We start from the raw sequence: 20,706 nt of genomic DNA, 5'->3' as shown, positions 1-20,706 counted from the left end.
CCAAAGGAGGTGGTTTTGTTCAGTGTTTCCTTGGGCAGGGGGCTCACCAAACATCCCCGGTGTTGGTGCTCTCCCCTGTGCTGCACTGAGACCTCACAGGGGGAGTTCCTGCACCTTTGTGATGCTTCTGCAAACAGCACCCTGCCTTTGAAGGTACACAAAGATGGGCCTCAAAATCCACGGCAAAGTAGTTTTTTTAATATATTTTTTTTCTTTTATTTTTTTCTTTGATGCCCGAAGTCCTGTACAATAGTTCACCAGGTGAAGGTTAGAGAAAGTCAATCATTTGCTTCATTTCCAAGCTACACTGAATGGAAAAAAATAAAAAATAAAAGGAAGAGAAAGAAAAGGAAATAAAGGAAGGCCGGAAAGATAAGTACATTCACAAGAAATGCAAAGGATCTGAAGTCTAAATGCGTTTAACCAAACTGCAGTGAGCACTGTACAACCTGGCTGTGCCACCCGGAGCAGGGAGCTGCTCCCTGGAGCACAGCCCGGGCAGGACCAAACGCTGGATATTAAACGTGTACAAAACCAAGCCCAGACCCCCCCCCACCCCCCCCAAGAGAAACCCCAAAAAGTCAAAGATACTCTGCAAAGACCGACTTGTACCTCAAAAGGTTTGGTGGGGAATTAAAAGCCCTCACAGCTAAAATGTCCGGATGGGCTGCAGACAATGCGGGTACACCGATGGCTGCGGAGCGCCGGCTTTTTTCTTCTCATCCCATCTTTAAAATCGATGCCTGACCCAGAGCACAGCGCTGAGGCCATCAGAGTCCATTTGCAGCCCCTGCACCCTCTGCTGCAGCAGGGCAAGCTGTCCCCCGAGTCCAAGGTGATGCTTTTAACCTGAATACCGCACAGTCCGGGAGCAAGAGGGTACTTGTAAGACAAACCGTACACGTGGAGGGAGGAATTGAGCCAGCAAGGGGAAAGCAAGGCCTGTGAGCACCCCATGGATGCACCAACGCAAGGTGCAGGTCCTGCTACCACAGCTGTAGTGATAACCAAACTGCTCCCTCGCTGCTTGGCCAGCACCCAGCACCAGCTCCGTGCCCGTGCAGCCCTGGCTGGACCCAGCGCGGAGCTGGGGCAGAGCTGGTGCCACGGTCCTGGCCAGGGGAAACAGCACAGGAAGAAACAGAGGTGGCTCTGCCTGAATGTGAAGTGTTCTGACACATCCCTGGGAGGGGAGACAGTTTCGTGGGTGTTTTTGTAGTTTTTAATAATATATATATTTAATTAAATTTATTTTTAACTTTTTTTTTAATAAAAAAAGCATGTAAAAATGTGCACGCAGGGGCGTACGCACACATACGCGGCCACTCTCTTGCTCTCCCAGCGCTCGGCTCCCTAGATTAGAAGTAGCATATGGCGTTATTTGTTGGGGGCAGGCTGGTTATTTGGGGAGGGCAGCTCTGGGTCGTCCCTCCATCTGGAAGCGTTCTGTGCGTTGCTCCCACCCGGCAGCGCAGCCGCGTGTCTGTGCGCTTGCAAACCCACCCAGCCCAGCTCCATCGGGCTCAGACAAGCTCTGCACCCGCTGCCCCCAGCCCCTGAGGGTCTCACGGCTGCAATCTGGGGAGAAATGGCCAAGGGGGGCAGCGAGAGGGTGCAGGCACCGGGACAGGATGGGTGCGCACGTGTGCATGGCTGCAGCACGGAGCGGTGCAGGATGGGGTGGTGGAGGGGTAGGCAACAGGAGCCCTGCTTTGCCAGGGGACCATGGGGTGTGTGTGTGTGTACACACGTGTGTTTGCACACTAGGGCCAGGACCCCGTGGGTGCTGGGTGTCCCCAGAGAGCAGCAGTGGGTGCCCCCTGGCTCGCAGCACGAGGCATTTTGCAGCCACCCCTGCGCCCGTCGCCTGCCCGATGTTCAGTGCTCCCGTCTGACGTGGAGGAGGGGCATTTACTCTGTATAAAAGGCTGCACAATATCAAAATCCTCTTTATAAAAGAAAAACAAAAATGCAAAGCAGCACTAGAAAACCTCGTGTCCCCGCTGCAACCATCCTCACCCTCGCTCACCCCCTTTTTGGTAAATTTACCACGTCTCTGCCTACAGAACGCAGCAATACATTCAAAATCCCCCCCCCAAGCCCTATTTATTTTTTTTCTTTAAAACTATTCTGTGGGTTTTAAAAAGTCCTCGGGAAGGCGCGATGCTGCCTCACACGTCGGTGCTGATGCTGCGGCTGCGGGAGAAAGCTTCCCGCATGGCCGAGAGCCGGTTGGGGTTGAGTGCCTGCAGGTTGCCCACGCTCACCGGCAGCTCCAGATCTTCCTGGCTGACGGTTTGGTAGCTGACCCGGTCCCCCCCGTTGTGCAGCTCCTCGGGGGGCTCCTGAAGGAAGAAGGTGGGGGGCTCATACTGCCCGCAGCCGGGGCAGCCGCTCCGGCTCGGCGTCGGCTTCTTGCCGAAGGGCGAGGAGGCGTAGAGGGACGGGCCGTTGGTCAGCACTACGTTGCGGTTGCAGTGGAGCGGAGGGATGTGGGAGTGCACGGCAAAGTCGGGCTCCTCCTCGTCCTCCTCGGACTCATCCTTCTTGCAGCAGTAGTACTGGAACGGGATGGGGCTCAGCCGGGGTCCTGGTGCCACCACCGCTTCGCCACGCGCTAGGGAGGTGGGATCGGGCACGGGGACCCCCCTGTCCTGCCCCGTCCTTATCATGCTGCCCTGCCCCATCCCCGTTTTGGTTTCCCGCCCCATCCCCATCACGGTGCCCTGCCCCATCCCCATTTTGGTGTCCTGCCCCATCCCCATCACGGTGCCCTGCCCCGTCTCCATCCCCATGCCCTGCCCCGTCCCCGTGACGCCACATCCCCAGCCTTACCTGGAGCCTACAGTAGCAGAGGACAGCGATGATACAAAGTAAAATGACAGTCGCTAATATTCCACCTGTGATGACCACGGTCCCGGCTGTCATTCGCCCTCTTCTCCATTAACAGCCTGCAACACAGAGCACACGGGGTGCTGGGGCGCGGTGCTGCCAGCCGGGGAGGGGGGCTGTGCCTTTGTAGAGGGGTGAGGGCAGGATCAGGCCGGGTGCCAGCACTGGGAAAGCCATCAGGGGAGCCCTCGGCCCCTCTAAATGCCACCTGGCAGGTGGGAGAGGATGGAAAAAGCCTGGTGCAGTGAGGGGAGAGATTTACTGAGTGTTAGTGCACCCCGCAGGTGTGCCGAATAATTGAGCTGCAGCGACAGCACACCTCGATGGGGGGGTGAACGGGGGTGCTGGGACCCTATGGGACTCACACAAATGGTCCTGCAGTGAAAATCCCATCCTGTGATGACGAGGGAAGCAGCAGCCACCAGTAAGCTGCCCCATCAGCCAGCTGAGCAGGGGTGCCATGGGGTGCACAGCACCCCCAGATCTGTTCTGGGTACCAGCAGGGTGCTCCGAATGCAGGAGAGGGGTAAAGGGAAGTAAAATCCTGCCCGGTGCCAGCACAGGGCTTGGCCATGAGCTCACAACCCCCCCGGTGCCCTCTGTGCCCTGTGCTGGGGACAGGGACCTGCCCACGGCTCCTGCCGGGAGCGCGGAGCTTCAGGAGCAGCGTTGCAGTAAGGGGGGGGGGGGGGGGGGGGTGTGAGGTTGAGCTGTGCACATTTTTTCTCTGAGCCTATAATCCATTTTCCCCATGAAAACAATGTGGTATTTTAATTTGGAATAACTGGAACTGCTAAGTGAGCCTTTAACGACTGCAGGGACAGGCTCTCTCCTCGCCCCTCCCAAAGCAGCGAGCTGCGGTATGGGGTGGATCCGCCTGGCGCAGCAGGGACCGAGCTCTGGGCCTCATTTTGGGTAAGATGAAGTGTTGGGGAAGCACAGGGGAACCCGTGAGGGTGCTTCTGAGAGCCCTGGGCACCCAAACCAAGCGTGCTGACCATCATGGGGATGGTCAAGCCACTTGCTTGTTTCTCAGGGTAGCACCAGCAGCCGCCTCTCCCCACAATGCCCTTAGGGGAATTTGGGTGCTAGCATGGTAAAATGTGTAAGGTCCCCAACCCTGTGCTGAGCAGACGCTGTGCATCATGTGGTGTGAGACAAGCACAAGCCCTGAAATACTGGTGCAGGTCTTGCACTGAGCATCCTTGCCCCAGGAGCTCAGCAGAGGCTTGAAATTCCCTCCAGCCGTGCAGAACAAGACCGAGCTCTGCCCTGGGGGGGGATGTGAGGAGCAGCACCGCTGCCTGCACACACCTCATGCACCAACACCGGCATCACTCCACAGCCCCAGCAGCCCCTCAGTGCCACGAGAGTGGAGCTGGGAACAGGATCACCACCATAAATTAACAGAGAGAGTGAACTCTGACCACCTACCCGACAAGCGCTTTAACAAAGCTGGCCTCCAGCTCGTGAGATCAGGCTAAAGAAAAAAAAAAAAAAAAAAAAAAAACACACAAAAACTAAAAAACCTAAAAAACAGCCACCCCAAACCCAAATTGCTTCAGCACCCGAGGAAAAGCAACCGTATCTGTCAGGGATTTAACCTGCTTCCAAAGAAAATAAATCTGCGGCATATTTTCAGGCGCTTAATGTCCTGCTAAAGTTGGGTAAGTGCTGAATGGATAAAGCAGTATCACATTTTATGTCGCTGCTGAGCGGGGCTGTAGGATTTATACCACCACTGTGCAACGTGAGAGCTTCTCATACTGCACAGCCATGGGGCAAGTGTGGGGCCGAATCCTGCCCTCATCCCTGGGGCAAAACGCTCTGTGGCGGCTCAGGGGGACACAGCCAGGGAAGTGTCCTCCCAAACTGCATGAGGGATTTGGGAACGCCTGCTCAGAAAGGGATTTAGGGCCGTGCTGGGTGCCCCTGCGCCTGCGCTGCTCCCGTTTCCATTAAATGGGTGCCCTGGGGCAAGCAAGGGGAGCACGAAGCGATGTGCCCTGCTTCCCTCCCCACTGGTGCCACCATGGTCGGCCAGATGTGCCACTCACAGCCACCACTCGACACAGAGCCAGACCTTCTGCATCTCACTTTTTCCCTCCCGTAACATACTTGTCTGATTAAAGCTGGGTACCTGGAAGCACTAAACTCTCCAGCGTGCAAAGGAAGAGGGGGGAAAAGCCCATAAGCAGAACAATTCCTGTCTAGACCTCCTTTTTACATTTGTTCCTAATTTCACGCTCCGCAGGCTCACAGATTCATATATTTAGTAATAAATATCTTGGTAAAAGGAAGTGCTTTGCAGCTCCGCTGTGGGCTCGGGGAAGGTATGCAGGAGCCCTGCTAGGAGGAGCGCAGGAACCAGCAGGCGCGTCCCACGGCCACTTGGCTCCTGCCTTCCCCCTGGGTAATGTGAGGAGCCCTCGAGCTACCAAGGATGCCCGAACACCCGAAAAGCTGAAGGTATTTCTCTGCACAGCTGTTTTGGGCTGCTCCTGGCTGAGCTGCTTTGGTTTAGGCACCATCCTGTGCTGCCTGCCTGGTTTTGCTGTGGCTGCAGCTCGAAGGGTCTGGATGGCAGCAGCCCTGCAGCAGCTGGAAAGCCTAAAACATGAGCGAATGGACTTTGTTCCTCACAGCCTGGAGAGGGCACGAGCAGAGCTCCCAGCAGTTCTAGCCCTGGTTTGGTGGCTCCTTCCCTTGTTCCAAGTGCTGGAGCCCTCCAGCCACAGCAGGCTCCTGAAGAGCAGCCAGACCCTGCCTGGTGGTGGCTGAGGTGAGGCTGAGGTTTCTGTAAGAGACCTTCAGGTGCCAGTTAAACCAGCTTCTGGCGTTTGCAGGTGTAAGAAAAACCTTCAGACTGGACTTCTAGATGAACAGGGCCTCCACCTACCTCATCCCATCCCATGGCAACATAGTCACCCCAAGGCCTTTTGCACTAGCTGGAAGTACATTAATAGAAAAGACCAAAAATTGAGCCTGGTCAGTGTGCTGGTCCCACCAAAGCTCTGCCTGCCCCAGGAGATCGTGCTTTAGAGCAAAGAGCCGTGGCCACAGCTTGTCCTACAGCAGCAGCGCTCCATGCATCTCCTGCCAGCCCTGGGACCTGCAGCCAGAGGCCACACATCCAGCCCACAAAGGCTTCCAGGCCTTTTCCCAGCTCTTCCACGCCCAGCTACCCCTGATGCCATGCTTCTGATCAAGCTCCACTTCAGAAGAAAGGAAAACAGCCCAGCAATTAGAAAAAGGGCAATGGGAGAGCACACGAGGCGTGCAGGACGCCTGCTGCTTTACACCCCGCAGCCAGGTGCAGGCAGCATCTGTGACCCAGGAACTTGGCCCAGAGGTCAGAAAGACATCTCAATGTAATGAACTGCCCTGGGAAGGGGAAACTGAATCTGAGCCCTTGATTTTGGGGGAACCTGGCCTGCTTTGGCCTCTCGGTGCCAGCACTCTGCCCGAGGGTGAACCCCAAAGCAACCAGCAGGAGGGGGGAAGCCCAGCAAGCAGCCTCCAGCACCGGTGGTAGGAAGGCAGCAAATGAATGAGAAGCCCAAACCCATTTGGAGGCAAACAGAGCCATGTTGCGGCGTTTCCCCCAGTGGCTGTAACCCTGCCCAGTCAATGAACAAGGGCCGGGCTCGAGGAGCAGCAGGGCAGCGTGCCAGAGGGAGGTTTGCACTCAGGGAGCTGGCAGGCAGGGCAGCTGCCAGGAACACGGGTACAGGACAAGGTTCCCGGCTGAAACCCACTCCAGGCAGCGGGGCTCAGCACTGCTCTGTGCTTTTTCTCTCTCTTGTCCCCGTGACGGCAGCACCGCTGGCCTGGGGGCTGGTGCTCTGCACTGCCAGCTGGCCTGCATGGGCAGTAACACAGCCGGGAGCTTTTACACCCCATCAGAATGGGAAGCAACCAAACCTCACACCCACCTGGAAGTGCTTGCCCCTTTCTACTGCCCTTATTGCTTGCTGCTGCCTGCCTCGAAGCCACTCACCAAGGCCACTGACCCCCCTCCAGAGGTAGCCCGCAGCTCGGCTAGGTCTGCAGGGACCCTGCTGGCTTCAGTCCCAGCCCTCCTCAAGCATCCCCCAAGCTCCTGCTGACATCCAGACCGGAAACAATCCATGGAGGAGGTGATCAATAGCTGGTTCCCAATCAATGCTTCAGCTGCCAGGTTCCTCTGGCGCAGTGCTGAGCTCTGCAGAAGAGCATCCCCGGGGCCATCGGGCTCAGCACGACCGGGGACTGTGGCTGCTGGGGACAGAGAGGGCAGGAGGAAAATGCCTCTGCTCTGAGGCCACAGCCCCAAAAAGATAGCGGGAGCTTGTGGAGAAAAACAGAGCCCTCTCTCTGCTCAGAAGCTGGTCCAATGCTCCCTCCTGCTGGTTTTAGCTTCCCCTGGCAATGAGGCAAGCCTCAAGGTACATCAGGCTGATGCAGGATGAGCACTAGGGCAATACGGACAGGTTGCATGGATCATAACCCCAGGTAAGCTGTTCCATGCCCTAGGATCGATCCTCTCTGCTCTGCTCCTTCCCAACCAGAAACGTTCCCAGAGCAGCACGGACGGCCAGGCAATGGGGACAGTCAAACGTCACACTGAACCAGTCCTTCCGTCTGCTCTTTTTATCATCCCACGCAATTTTATAGCCCATAGTGCTCTATTAAATATTATATGGCAGACCAAAGACCCAGAGAGAAGCCGCTGCTTTTCTGACAAGCTGTATGAGACTTCTCCATATGCTGCGGACGCGGCGGGCGCGCATCCCTGCAGGCGGCAGCGCCGGAGCAGCCGGGCTGTGCTCCTGTGCTGGAACAGCTCAGAGAGAGCAAAACCCAGCAGAGGATGCCCAGACAACTCGTCAGGGACATCACACAGCAACAGCCACTCTGAATTTTTTTATTTTTTTTTTCTGAATCTAGTATCAAAGAAAGGCTTAAAAGAATCACAGATTCGTGGGACAATTAGGGATCCCCCCCCACACACACACTAATTACCATTATTCATATTTAAAAGGGACATCAGCTCTTAGTGAGCCTTCTGAATGCTCAGCACACTCCAGCAGGCTGCCTTCAAAGGGAATTGATTTAGGGGATGCCAGCCTCAGCATGGAGCGAGAGGGAATATGTGCACTGCAATAATGAGGCAATAATGTCGTTTAATACAACCTAATCACTCCTAATGAAAAATAATATTTGCACAGCTCATCAAAGCGGCATTGAGGCTTACTAAGCACAACTCCAGGCACGAATTTAAGTGAGTGCAGATGCTAAAAGGAAGGCAGCAGTGCTGCTGGGGAGGGATGGGGGGAACACTGGACAGTGCCATAGGAACGTCCTTCTTCCAGTGCCCTGGGACCATCCCAAAGGGACCAGGAAAGGAGTTTGTGGATGCTTCAGCATTGCCTGGAATAGAGCAAGGTACATTCACCCTGTTTCATCCCTCTGACCCTCTGGAAAACTGCAGAGAGCACAGCTGGGAGCAGGAGGGGACCAGACTGCTAAAAGCAGCCCTGCTGCAGCCCTACAAGGGCCCTGTGCAAACATCAGGACAGATTGAAAAGAAAAAAAAAAAAAAAGGAACCTGTGCAGAGGTGATGGGAGCTGCTACCAGACCACACCAGAGATGTCTGCTCTCCACAATTCCACCTGCTCCAGCCCAAACAATCTCAATCTGCATAAGTACCAGGAATTATTTCCATGCGCCAGCTGGAAAGCAGGCCGTCATCCAAAACACTCTTAAGCAGCCTAAACTCCTTAAAAAAAAAAAAAAAGGAAAAAAAAAAGCAAGACAGGCTGTCTTTCCACCCTGCATCATTTAATCTCCTCTTGAATTATGGTTTAGTCAGCCTGAGATATTAGCATGAGAGAGAGCAGGGTTTTTTTTGGTATTAGCAGCTTGAGATAAGCTGCAATCACTGCTAAGTGGGAAATAAGTCTGGGGTAGGGACACCCCCCCCCCAAGGAGACTTCTCCTCACCACAAATCTCGGCCTTGATTTGTACTTTTCCCTGTCCACGCAGGGATCTCCATCACCACCCAGCAAGGAGCAGGGGCTGAAAGATCACAAAGACCCAGTTGTCAGAGAGCTGTGCTGAAATGGTGCAGAAAAGGCAGAAAAAGGGGCGTTTGTCCTCCTGGAAGAGCAGTGCTTCCCAATATTGCTCCGTTCACTTGGATTTTGAAGGCTTTTAAGTACAGCAAAGAGCAGCTGCTGCCCTGAGAGCCTGATGCTGTGGGCAGGGGATGACACCTGAGGACTGGAGGATGTTTTACCAAGTGGCTGGTGCTGCTGCAGAGGACAAGGGCAAAAAATCCCCACGGGGCTCCTGAGGAAGTCTCCTGGCCCCAGGACACTGATGCTGGAGCTGAGATGGGTCAGGGAGCCTCCATCCCCCTGTCCCGATCCTGGGGACAAGGCTGTGGTGGGCCAGTCGAACCACAATGGGGGATGGTGAGGTCCTGGTACCCTGGTGGCCCTACAAATCCACGGGAGCAGCACCTCATGGTGGCTGTCCCCACAAAAACTGCTGCAGCTGGGGGCATCTGGTGGCTCTGGCCCTGCATGGAGCCTCGGCCTTACGGGGAGACGTTGGAGCAGCTGGCTTGGGGAGATGGACAGAGTCAGCCCCACACTGTTAGGGTGCTGGTGTTTGCCTCAGATAACCACAGCCAGCCCCAGCTGCGAATTCGGCCTTCGTGCGACACCTCAGCCAAAGCCCTGCTTGAGGCCAGGCCTCCCAACCCTTCCTCATGGCCAACAAAGCAGTGCCAGGCCTGAGAGGCAAAGCCTAGCTGTACTTATACCCATTTCACAGGCAGGCAAACCGAGACCTGGGCCTGTTGAGGTTCTGCCTTCAAGGCCGGGTTGCGTTTCCAGCCCACGGTGGCTTCCCCCAGGCCAGGCACTGAGCTGGGGGCAGCTCCATGCTCCTTCGTGGTGGGGAGGATGAGCCCCCACCTCACCCAGGACCCCTGTGGACACAGATCTCGGGCAGAGTGAATATTTGGGAGCTGCCCAATTCTGCCTCATTTACTTGGGATTCAGGGACCCAGCAAGAACGGGGTGGAAGCAGCAGGAAGCACCATTTCCTTTGGTGCTCACTAAGTGAACTGAGAGCTCCAGGGAGAGTCCTACATCTGCAGGAATTTTATTTTTTATTTTTATTTTTTTTTCCCTATTCAGGATATTATGATGGGAATGGGTCCCTAGGTCTCTCCTGGTCATCACGTTTGGGGTAAATCCATCTTGGCTGCCCAGGGGAGCCAGCAGCAGCCAGGGACGGGCCCTCGGGGCTGCCTGAACACCCACGCAGCCCTGCCTGGGATCTCGGAAGAGATACACCTTTCTGCCTTTTAAAAAAATATATAATCATAAAAAGGGTAGGGAGTTTCCATAGCTACAGCTTTACATCACTCTCACAGAGGCTCAGGTTCAACCCATGCAAGGAAAAGCAAGCAGGGTGTTTTTTTCCCACTCCAGCCCAGCAAGTTAGCACGGTGCATGAATAAATAAGTGGAGGAGAGAAGAGCTTTTGGAAACACATCTGAATGGTGAGGGCTGCTGCTCACCCTGCGTCTGCCTCACCCAACACTTGTGTGGGGTCTGAGTTCCTTTGCAGGTGGCATTGAGCCCCCAGGGCTGGTGTCAGCACCGTGCTTCATGGCGAGGGATGCAGAGGTTGATGATGAACAAGGAGCAATGGGTTTCCTCATTGCTTGTGACCAGGAGTTTCCTTAAAGTCTCCCTATGCTCTCATTTATTTATTTTTTTATAAGGGTTTATCATTGCTGCATCAGGGAAATTAATAGGGGCCATCAGTTTTCAGACTCTCGGCAACTTTACTGAAACATTTCCAGTAAATTTCCCTTTTTTCCCTCACCTTACTTCTGTTACAGCTTTTCCTGAGAGATCAGAGAAGGAAAGGTTTAACTCAAAGGGAGAGAAACCCACCACAACAAAACAAGCACAAGCAAAAAGGCGGAAAAGATAAAGTAATTCATACAGCTCAGCTGAAAACCATCATTAGCCGAATAAAGAGAGAGAGAAAAACCTTCACACAAATTGTTCCACTTAGAAACACGTGGGCTTAGCAGAGCTGCTGAGATCAAATGTTTGAAATATCGACTGTTCCCAGGGATGGCATCTTTCAGGAACCAAGACACATGCCATGGTGTATCTTTTTTGCCTAGCATCAGCATCAGGACGACGCAGCCACTGCCTTTGAAATGACTCCGTGATGCTGGAGAGGCCCCAGGGAGCGATGCGCTGCTTTGTGCTCCCCCCTCACGGCTCCCTCATCCTCTCGCCGTGTCCCCCAGGGTCAGAGGAGCAATACTGCTGGCATAGGCTGACTGGGAGAGGCTTGTTCCTAAGCCCACAGGCCCTTCATATTCTCCCTCCTCGCGGTAGGGATGGGGCAGGGTGCTCCAGCTGCTTGGTGCCCAGGTGTTCAGCCTCGTTCCTTGTATCTGCAGCAAATCAGCGCCCCGGCAGTCTGCAGTTCCTTCCTTCCTCACTTAAATGAGGCCTGACTTGTGGCACCCTAAAGCACTGGAAAATGCCAAGTATCTCCTCTTTAAAAGCCGAGCCTTAGACCAGCACTCTGAATCACCAGTCTGCCCTGAGCGACGAAGCCTCTGCGTGGCTCCCATCCCCTGGCCCTGCTTAGGGGCAGTCTGGCTGGGTACCAACAGCAGCCTGGGATGCTCTGTGCTTGGGGGTTTGGGTTACAGCAGCTCCGTGAGGACGTGCATGCAGGAACCCATCCACTCAGGCCAAGCAGGAGGAGGCTCGCACCCAGTGCTGCCCTCCTCCAGCCTCCAAACCTTACCCAAATTTCACCTTTCCTCACTCAAGCACTGAGAAAGCTTGCTACACTCGAACGAGTTAGCTGGAACTCGTTGGGAAGAAGGAATGAGGTATTGCTAAATAGCTCTTTCCACCCCAGAGCTAATAGCTCAGTTGGGACGAATTGGGAACTAATGACAGCAATAACAAAACTTTTCATTCTCTGATTTCCTGCGCTATCTAAATGCCACCCCAGCCATGGTAGCATCACAACAAGCGCTTATTTAACAGCCCACCCCAATAGTAAACCATGCATAAAGCTGTTTAACAGAGAAGTTTAAGCCTTACAAAACCCAAACCTGAAGGCGTGTGCCACTGCCCCTGCCTGGGAGACCGGAGCTCATTGACACGCAGGTGCCTGGCACATGGTGGAGCGCTGCCTGTGGGAGATGCCCCTCGCAGGGTTAAACCGACCACAGGGCTCCTTTTGGGAGTCAGAAATGCTCTCACTGCTGTCTGCAGCCCCAGCCTGTCGTTGTCTGGTAAAACACAGCAGCCCTGGGCCGTGTGCTGATGAGCACAGGGCTCCAAGTGCAAAGGTTTGCCTACGGCTGCTCCATGTCGGGGATTTCTTCTGCGCTCGCAGGATGCTTCAGTTCTGCTTCAGGTTGGTTTAGCTGGGATATCATGAAATTGGGCAACGTCGTGTTATTCACACTACGATGTTAGCATTCGTGTCACACAAAGCACTTTTTCTTTTAAGGTTCCTGTAAATGCTCTCATCTGTATTCATTTTCGGAAATCTTCTCTTTTTGAGGAAAACCCAAGCACTGGTTACAGCAAGAACATTTCAGCATTTGAAGGTTTACACATTTCTGAGTCTGGGCAACTCTAATCCTCTGCAGTCAGTAGCACTGCCACAAGCCAGTAATATTTATGTTTTTTATTTGCTTTCAATCAAGTCAGACAATATTTTAAGATTTGCCCTTTGTCTGCCAATCCTACCAGTCAACAATATATCACAATATTTACAAAAGTAACCAGGCAGCAAGTAAGATTAGTACTTGGTTTCTCAGAATCTGGTATTATAGTCTTGTGTTTTCTATAACCTATTCTGTTTTATTTAAAAATAAAACAAAAACAAAACTACGATGCCAGAAACTCAAGGGAAAATATGCGCCACCAAGAAAATCCCATTTTCTGTGGGCTGAGTCTGCTCCCACGAGCCACTGTGAGAACAGGGAATAACTCTTGGGAAGCCAGCAATGCTAAACTGTCGCAAATCAGAAAAAAAAAAGCAAGCTGGAGCTGTCTAATATTAATTGAATAAATATTATCCCTGTCTTTATCCCAGGGGAATAAGCCTGCCCATGGGATGGGACATCCAACACCAGCCAGGGGGGACACAGGCAGGCATCCGCTGCAAGGAGCAGCCAGGTTCAGCTGTGCTCAGGAGCTGAAGACAGCCAGGAGATGCTGCCCCTGGGGAAATCCTGGCGGCAGCTCTGCCAGGAGGCACCCCTGGCACTTCGAGCACCTGGATTTAGGCATGGTGGTTTTGTGTGTGCAAAGCGTTGGGTACCTTGGGGGCTTCTGCCCCCGCTGCAGTGACCTGAGCCACGCCAGCACCCCTTCCTGCACCCCAGAGCTCAGTCCTCCGGGTACAATAAAATAAATAACACCAAAGTGACAACCTAACCTCAATATTTGCCTAATTGCAAACCCCAATCAACACTTACTATCCTCCCGTTCCCACCCCTGCTCCCACTCCCACAGCACGGCTCTTTTCTCCCAGGTCCTAATCTTTCCAGGGCTTAGCTACCTGGCAAGCAACACCGATCAGAATAAGAGAGATCCTTTTCCTTCCACACGAGAGCCTTATAACCGATATCCCTGCAAATCCTGGCTTGCAGAGGGAGACTGGGCAAGCTCCCTGCCCTCGAGGCCACGCATCTCCCGGGTTGCTCCAGCAGCTGGGGTGCCGAAGCCCTTCCTCAGAGCCAAGTCTGTGGCAGCATTAATACTGTATTTTTTCCCCAGAGGGAGCCTAGCTCGCATTTCCACAAAAAGCATAATATCTTGCCGTGTAACACACGTATATTTTGTTAACTGCAGAGTGGCGACATGCCCGCTATTGTACAGCGAATGATTTCTACAGCTGAAGTTGCAGCGGAGTCAAATTGCAGCAATTACTGACATCAAAGGAGAGCCGCTGCTGACTGTCCATCAACCTAAATACTGAAGAGCTGGCCGGGTTTTTCCTAAGGCAGCCTGCCCTTTCCATATTACCCAGCCCTTAACAGCATCAACGTGCTGGCTGCCGCTAGAGGGATGCACGGGGCTCGCAGGGTGAAGCGGGTGCTGGCAGGCAGAGCCCCAGCATCTGCGCCTTGGACAGTGGATGCCAGGCCCAAGGAAGGGTGGAAAGCCAGGAATAACGATGTGCAGCATCGTCTGCAGGGGCATGCCAGGCCCAACAGGCAGCCAGCAAGGGGGAGACTCCCTGCATGCAGCGGTTTGCAGCCTGGCTGTAAAGGGAGACACCAGAAACAGGAAAAAAAAAAAAAAAAGAGAGAGTTCATGGTTTGCCAGAGCTTGGGCAGGAAAGCCCACGACAGATCTTGAAGCAGAGCCAAATCCATACTGAGAGCAAAGGGGATCCAGCCATAAATGCACAGCAAAGGCAGCTCCCTGTGCGCAAAGGGGAAGCGCTCGGGGAATTCAGAGCATGAGCTCTGTCCTTGCCAGGCACCTCAGAAAATACTTGGTGTTCCTGGGGGAAAAGGGCAAGCAACCTAGGGGAGTAAAGGTGGAATATCGGGAATGAAAATGAGCCAGGCACTTTGCAGGTAGCTTGTTTTTGCCTCTAAGCAGGTGGCTTAGCAGAGCTGCAGCTTGCACACTGGAAAGCGGCCGCTCCGGGGACTTGTCTGGTCCGTGCCTGTGAGCTCCTGTCTCCTGACACGCCTGGGCACACTCACAGCAAACACCAGCCTGGATGGCCTCGCTGTGTCACCTGCTACAAGAAACTCCAGGACATCTTCCTTCTGGGGCTTGTGGCAGCCTCTGAATCTCGAGACATTTTGGTCTGCTTCAGCTGGAGCAGCCTGAGTTGGGGCGACGCTGGGGGACATGATGATGGCTGAACCCGTCGCATCCCCTGGCCATCTGGGTCTTCCTCTTCCCATGAGAGCTCCATTTCCTTTCATTAATTTCATTAATTCTCCCCTTTAACCTCAGTGAACTGCTTGGTGAGTAAAGAGACAACCTGGCTGTGGCTTTGTGCCCCCATCTCACTCACCCCACATCCCGCACAGAGAAAATTAATGGGAAAACAGAACGTGAGAGGTAGGAGGACGGGATGCGATCTCCCCATCGCAGCTCTCCAGGGCACGGCAAGAACCAAGGAGAGATTTCTGCCATGTGAGGCTGGAGTGAGTGGCAGCAGAGCCACATCCCCTCTGCCACATGCTCTCAAGTCCTTGTCACCTGGCTGAGGGCAGGGGCTGCCAGCTGGCCCTACGCTTCTGCAAAAATTCACTTGCCCTTCTTTTTCTTTTTTTTTCCCCTTTTTTAATACGGCTGTTATTCACTGACTGGGGCCATGAAGATGTGCTCCTCAGAGCATCTCCTGCAGCAGGCACCGAGCAGCCCCCTGCCAGCCTCCCCTAACCCCACAGAGCCTCCTGCCCCCCATCTCCAGTGCTCAGCGCTGACCTTACCCCCTGCAAACCACAACTTTATTCTTTTCAGAGCCTCGGGGATGATTTTCTCTCACCCTCCACTAATGTGGATCCTACTGTCCAATTGTGCTGACCCAAGAAATATTTTTACTGAGGACTAACAGTGGGCTGCCCTACACCCCCTGTGCCCCCCAGCCTGCTGCTCCCACATCAGGCACACGCTGCCAGGGCTAGGTCTGACAGCACTGAAGGAAACAGCAAAATCTCTGCCCATTTTCCGCTTGGATCAGGTCCCTGGCCTGCCAGTCACAGCCTCAGACTTGCTTTTGGGTCTCTGCTAACTTTCCTCTAAAACGGCCCTCAGAAAAAGGCAATTATCACAGGGCCATTAAGGCTCTCCCCATTGCACGGCCAGATAACTCGCTCGGAGTCTCTTGAAATAACCTTTAAACAATAGATCCTGTCTTGTTTGCTGAATGTTTCCGAGCTCAACGGTAATGCATCCAGATGTCAGCCGTGTCTCCTGTAGGCCTAACTATTTCTGGAAACACACCAAGGGCAAGTTGTTTGGGTAATGTCAGATATTGTTGCAGAGGGAACGTGACAAGTTCCCAGCCCTTCGATAAAAGCCGTGGAGCACGGAGAGGCTGCTTGGGGTGGCGGGGCTGGGGGCGCAGGGGTACAGCAGGACCCCAGCCCGTGTCCCTTCTCGTGCCTCGTCCCCTGCACGATGCTGGCTGGGTACCAGAAGCTGGGGAGAGCCTCAGCTTGGCAAGCTCAGGGCTGCACGCTTGGTGCCTGTCGCTGCAGGTGGCTTTGGTCCTGGAGGTAAGAAATGGGAGAGAAGCACTGGAGAGAGTCAGGAGGGGCTGAGCCACCCGGGTGGCAAATTTGGGAAGCAAGCCTCAGCTCATCCCGTGCCGTTATTGGGAATGAATCTGAGCACCAGCCCTGACCCACTGCAGGTGCTTGCTGCAAAAACCCTGCCTGAAGTGAGGCAAAACCAAACCCAGCCCCTGACTCATCGCTGGCCTCCACCCCACAGCCCCCACGAGCACACGGCCAGGGAGGTGCCAGCAGCTCCCCTCCATGAGAAATCCCAACCCACGGCCACGAGGGACGGGCTGACATCAGCTGTGCTGGGACTGCCAAGCCCCAAACTCTTTGTGCAAACACAAAATGAGCTGGAAGCCACGGGGGCTGAGCTGCCTGTGCCCAGCAGTGGCTTTGTCACCTCGTTTCCGCACTGGCCTTCCCACGGATATCTTTACCAGCAGCAGCATCACCCGGGAACGCATGACTTGGTCTCTGCAGAGCCAGCCCTTATGATTTTGGCCTGATTCAGCCCCATTCCTCGTCCCCCCACACTGCCTCTGGCAGACACCTGATGAAATGCTTCATCCGCAGGAGCTGGGTCCTCCCGCTGGGGCCCTGACCTGCTGCTACCAGCTCCTGGCTCACATCGAGCTGTCCGAGGACACTTCAAAACCTTATTACGACTTTTCACTTTTCCAACCTTTTCTCCCCTCCAACCTTTCCAGCTGACCTCTGTGCAGCGCTGTTCCGGCAGGGCTCAGAGGGTGCTGAGCTCCCAGCCTCATCTGGATTGATCCCAGCTGTGATCCAAAGGCAGCTGGGACTTCTGGAGCAGGTCAGAGGCCATCACCCGGCGTATTTTTAGTCCCTCTGCCAAGCTGTGGTGCTAGAACATACGCTTTTTTTCTCAGGCAAAGGGTGAGCAAATCCTGCCTGCTGCAATAAATTAGCTCACGAGGAGAGAAGGAGACAGACAACATGGGGAGAAGTGTAAATTAGAACGGGAACGAATTGCAAGTTCAAGCCTAGCACCTGCCACCTCTCCTCCATCCCTCCCCTGCTCTTCTCCAGGGCTGTCACATCACAGCCGTGCCCGCGGGAGCCCTGCCAGCGGCACGCACCTCTTTGCTGGCCATGTCCTAATCCATATCCATGACAACACGGCGGCCAGGTACCCAAATCTGATGGGCAGGAAGGTTGTTACTGTTCCTTATACCGCCGCTAACACAGCTGGGCACCGCACAGCCAAATGGGAAGCTCCCAGGTAGGTGAACACTTTGCAGCTGCGAAAATCCCCACTGAACCCCAGGCAGAGCACTGAGGATGAGTCCTGCTGAGCCCGAGGACCAGTGTCAGAAGTTTCTTTGCCAGCCAAGCTCCCTGGGCTGTGCAAAAATGCCCCAGGGCGTCCCGCAGGTCCCTGTTACTTCTGAACGTGTTCTGTGGTGGCAGAGCCCCTGTGGCCAAAGCTGCAGGCTCAGCTCTCGTGCCACCTACGTGAGGGTTTTGCCACAGCTGGACCTGTCCACCAGGCTTTGCTGAAAGCAAACAGGAGCGTGGCGGAGCTGCAGTCAGTAAACACGGCGCTGGGCACGGTCTGCATCCTTGGTGCGCAGGTAGGCACGCGCAGGGGAGAGCCACCTGCATTAGCAATCTGCATTACTGATGGAAAACAGGAACAAGCCCAGGGATGATGTTTCCTTCCTTTCCCCTCACATCCACTCATCTTTCGTAAGCAAACCCCAATGTACTGAAGGGTGATAAATCACCGTCAGTCCCCCCAGGGGGGATTTTGTTGAATTTCTTTATCTCCCTTGAGCACCAGCACTGTTCCCTAAGACTTCTTGTCACCGTGCTGCACAGGAACGCTGACATGCAGAGGAAGGAGGTTACGGTTTAATTACAGCTGCACGCTCTTTAAGGTGTTTAAAATCTCTTTTCACCGACTGACAGCCGTAATGTATCTTTCTGCTAATTTCAGCTGAGAAGAAAAACAGCCATAAAAGGCTGCAAACAAGCCTCCGTTCCTCACATGCCATCGCAACGGGGCAAGCACCTAAAGACAGCTGTGTGGCTAGCTCAGGCACATGCTTTCTGCACAATTTACATAAACTCTTTTCCCTTAACAGCATTATAATTTAGATGCTTACTCAGGGAGGACATAAGACGCGAGGACTAAAACCCAATCACGCCGGGCACTGCTGCTCAAATGGGGTCACCGAGGAGCACTGCCTGCACCCCGAGCATCGGGATGCCAGCCGGGTCTCCCTGAATGACAGCCATCCATCATGGAAGACCCGAGCGCACGGCTTCACCACCTAGGTTTTATGCTGATTTCACCGCTCGTTTCAGGCTGGAAGACAATCTGTTGAACCTCCAAGTGCAGTCTTCTCTTACCTTTAATTTATTCTGTCAGAAAACTGTCTACCTTAATGAGTACGAGCACACCCCCACTGCCTTCCAAGTTGGGTGATCTGTTATGTCAAATATAAATAATCCTGTCTGAAACCACTCGATACGGGGAAATGAAAAGCCATCTTCCCTCGGGGGATTTCTCTCCCACGCAGCCCCCCCATCCTGCAGAGCGAACGACGGCCATGTGCTTCCGCGAGCTCAGCCCCAGCCAGCTGCTGTCTTACCCAAACCCCGCTACGAGCAGCCCCCAGATAATTTTGCCATCCCCTTCCTTGCATCTCTTCGCTGTGCGTGAGCTCGGGGGGCTGCTCTGCTGCTTAACCGGGGGTGATCACAAACTCAGCTGGGTGCCAGGGGGTTCCTGTGTCCTTCAGAGCCAGGATGCTGGACAGGAATGATCCCTCATCCTGGCTGCCTGGCTGTGTGTGAGATGCCCAGAGGGGGTACCCAGAGAGGCCAGATTTGTCCCCACACCACGTGCAGGAAGGAGGGCGAGCTGTCCCCGGAGCGAAGGACACGACCTGAGCACCCAGCCAGGGCACGGCGTGGGGGCATCTCCCCCCCCCAGCCCTGAGAGAGGCTTTCATGTCCTTCTCCAGAGCTGAGGCTTGGAGGCTGGTGATGCTGTAGGAACCAGCAGCACTGATTCTGGAGCACCCCGGTGTTTTTCATCCTGCTCTAAGGCGGTCGGGTTTGACTGGCCCCACAGAGACGGGCTCTGGGAGAGCGGGTGCTGTGCAATACTCAGCCCCTCTCCAAATCCCCTCGTCCTCTGTCTGCTCTCCTTGTGGGCATCCCCCAGGGCTGGGGGGCTAGCTGTTGGGGTCCCACAGCCCCAGTCCCACCCCAGTTTAACCAGCAAACCAGTTCAGGATGCACCGGGAAGAGGAAAGGGGGAGAAGAGGAGGAAACAGAGGGAAAAAAGGGAAGACCCCCCTCCGCGGCAAAGGATGGGGCAGGGTGCCAGCCCCTCTCTGCCACCCTCCCGCACCCCATTACCTTCGCTCGGGGGGAATCGTGCCGGATCTCTCAGGTGAGGACCGCGTCTCCCGAAGTCTCGGAGCGCATCAACGCGGGGACGAAACCAAGAAAGAGTTAAAAATTAAAAAAAAATAATAAATAAATAAAATAAAATAAATAAAGACACTGAGAGAAAAATCAAAACCGAGACAAAATAAGGAGAAAATAAAGCCAGGCCGAGGCCAGCTCGGGGTGCGGAGCGGAGGAGCGGGCGGCGGGCACCCTCTCGGCACACGGCCGGTGCCGGCAGCCGCGGCGGTGCGGGGGGGGCCGGGGGGGTGGGAGCCGCTCCCTCCCCGCCGGGGCCGCCAATGAGGGCGGTGCGGAGCAGCGCTGCGCCCCCCCAGCCCCGGCAGCACGGAGCGAGCCGGCGGGGTCCCCCCCCCTCCTTTCTTCTCCTCCATCCTCCCCCCTCGCCATCCCCGCCCTCCGCAAGCCGCTGGCGAGCGGGAGGTGCTGGGGGGGGTCCCCCCAGGTCTCCCCCATCCATCCTGTGCTGTGGAGCACAGATTGATGGAGACACCCCCCCCCCGTATCCCCCTCCTTCGGCCCCAATGAATCGGGACCTCCCCCCCCCCCCCTTCATGGGGTCCGGTTGTCCCTGCGTGGAGCCTGGGAGGGGTTTGGCCCTGGTGCCTTCATCCCCAGTGCAGGGAAAGCATCCTCCCCCTGCAAGGGGGTGTGTGTGGTGGGAAAGGAGTGACCCCCACCGTATGTCCTGGTTAACCTCACAAGAGTGACCCCCACCGTATGCCCCGTTTAGCCCAACAAGCATCCCAAGGCTTTTTACACGTTACGTGGCTCTGTCCCGTGTGCCATTCACCAGGGACCGTGCTGAGATTTTTGCCCCCTAGTTTTGGCAGCATCTCTCCGTGTCCCTTCCAGCACCACCTCAGCTACTTTAGAAATCCTCGCCCGCGGCTGTCTTTGAAGGTGTTGGCCCCGTACATGGCGCGTCCAGCAGCAGCAGGGTGACCCACGGGATTTCATCAGTGTCGGGGTGGTTATCACAGAGTGCTTGAGGTGGAAAGGGAAAAGGTTTTTGTGACCTAGAGCTGAAGGGAGAAGCACTGGGGAGCAGAA

The 20,706-nt window shown here is 54.8% G+C and overlaps 1 protein-coding gene across 1 annotated transcript; it reads right to left on the bottom strand.

Moving 5' to 3' along the window:
* Positions 1-736: 736 nt before the first annotated feature.
* FAM163B (family with sequence similarity 163 member B) lies at positions 737-20,122 on the bottom strand. The gene is made up of 3 exons (XM_027470787.3): positions 19,603-20,122; positions 2,836-2,951; positions 737-2,561 (listed from the first exon to the last, which is right to left on the bottom strand). Exons 2-3 carry the CDS (start codon positions 2,926-2,928, stop codon positions 2,172-2,174), a joined length of 483 nt encoding a protein of 160 aa, XP_027326588.1. The 5' UTR covers positions 2,929-2,951; positions 19,603-20,122; the 3' UTR covers positions 737-2,171.
* Positions 20,123-20,706: the final 584 nt, after the last annotated feature.

The sequence above is a fragment of the Anas platyrhynchos genome, chromosome 18 (genome assembly GCF_047663525.1).
Source record: "Anas platyrhynchos isolate ZD024472 breed Pekin duck chromosome 18, IASCAAS_PekinDuck_T2T, whole genome shotgun sequence".
NCBI lineage: Eukaryota > Metazoa > Chordata > Aves > Anseriformes > Anatidae > Anas > Anas platyrhynchos.
The sequence above is the reverse complement of the archived record's forward strand: the minus strand, read 5'-3'. Positions and strand labels throughout refer to the sequence as shown.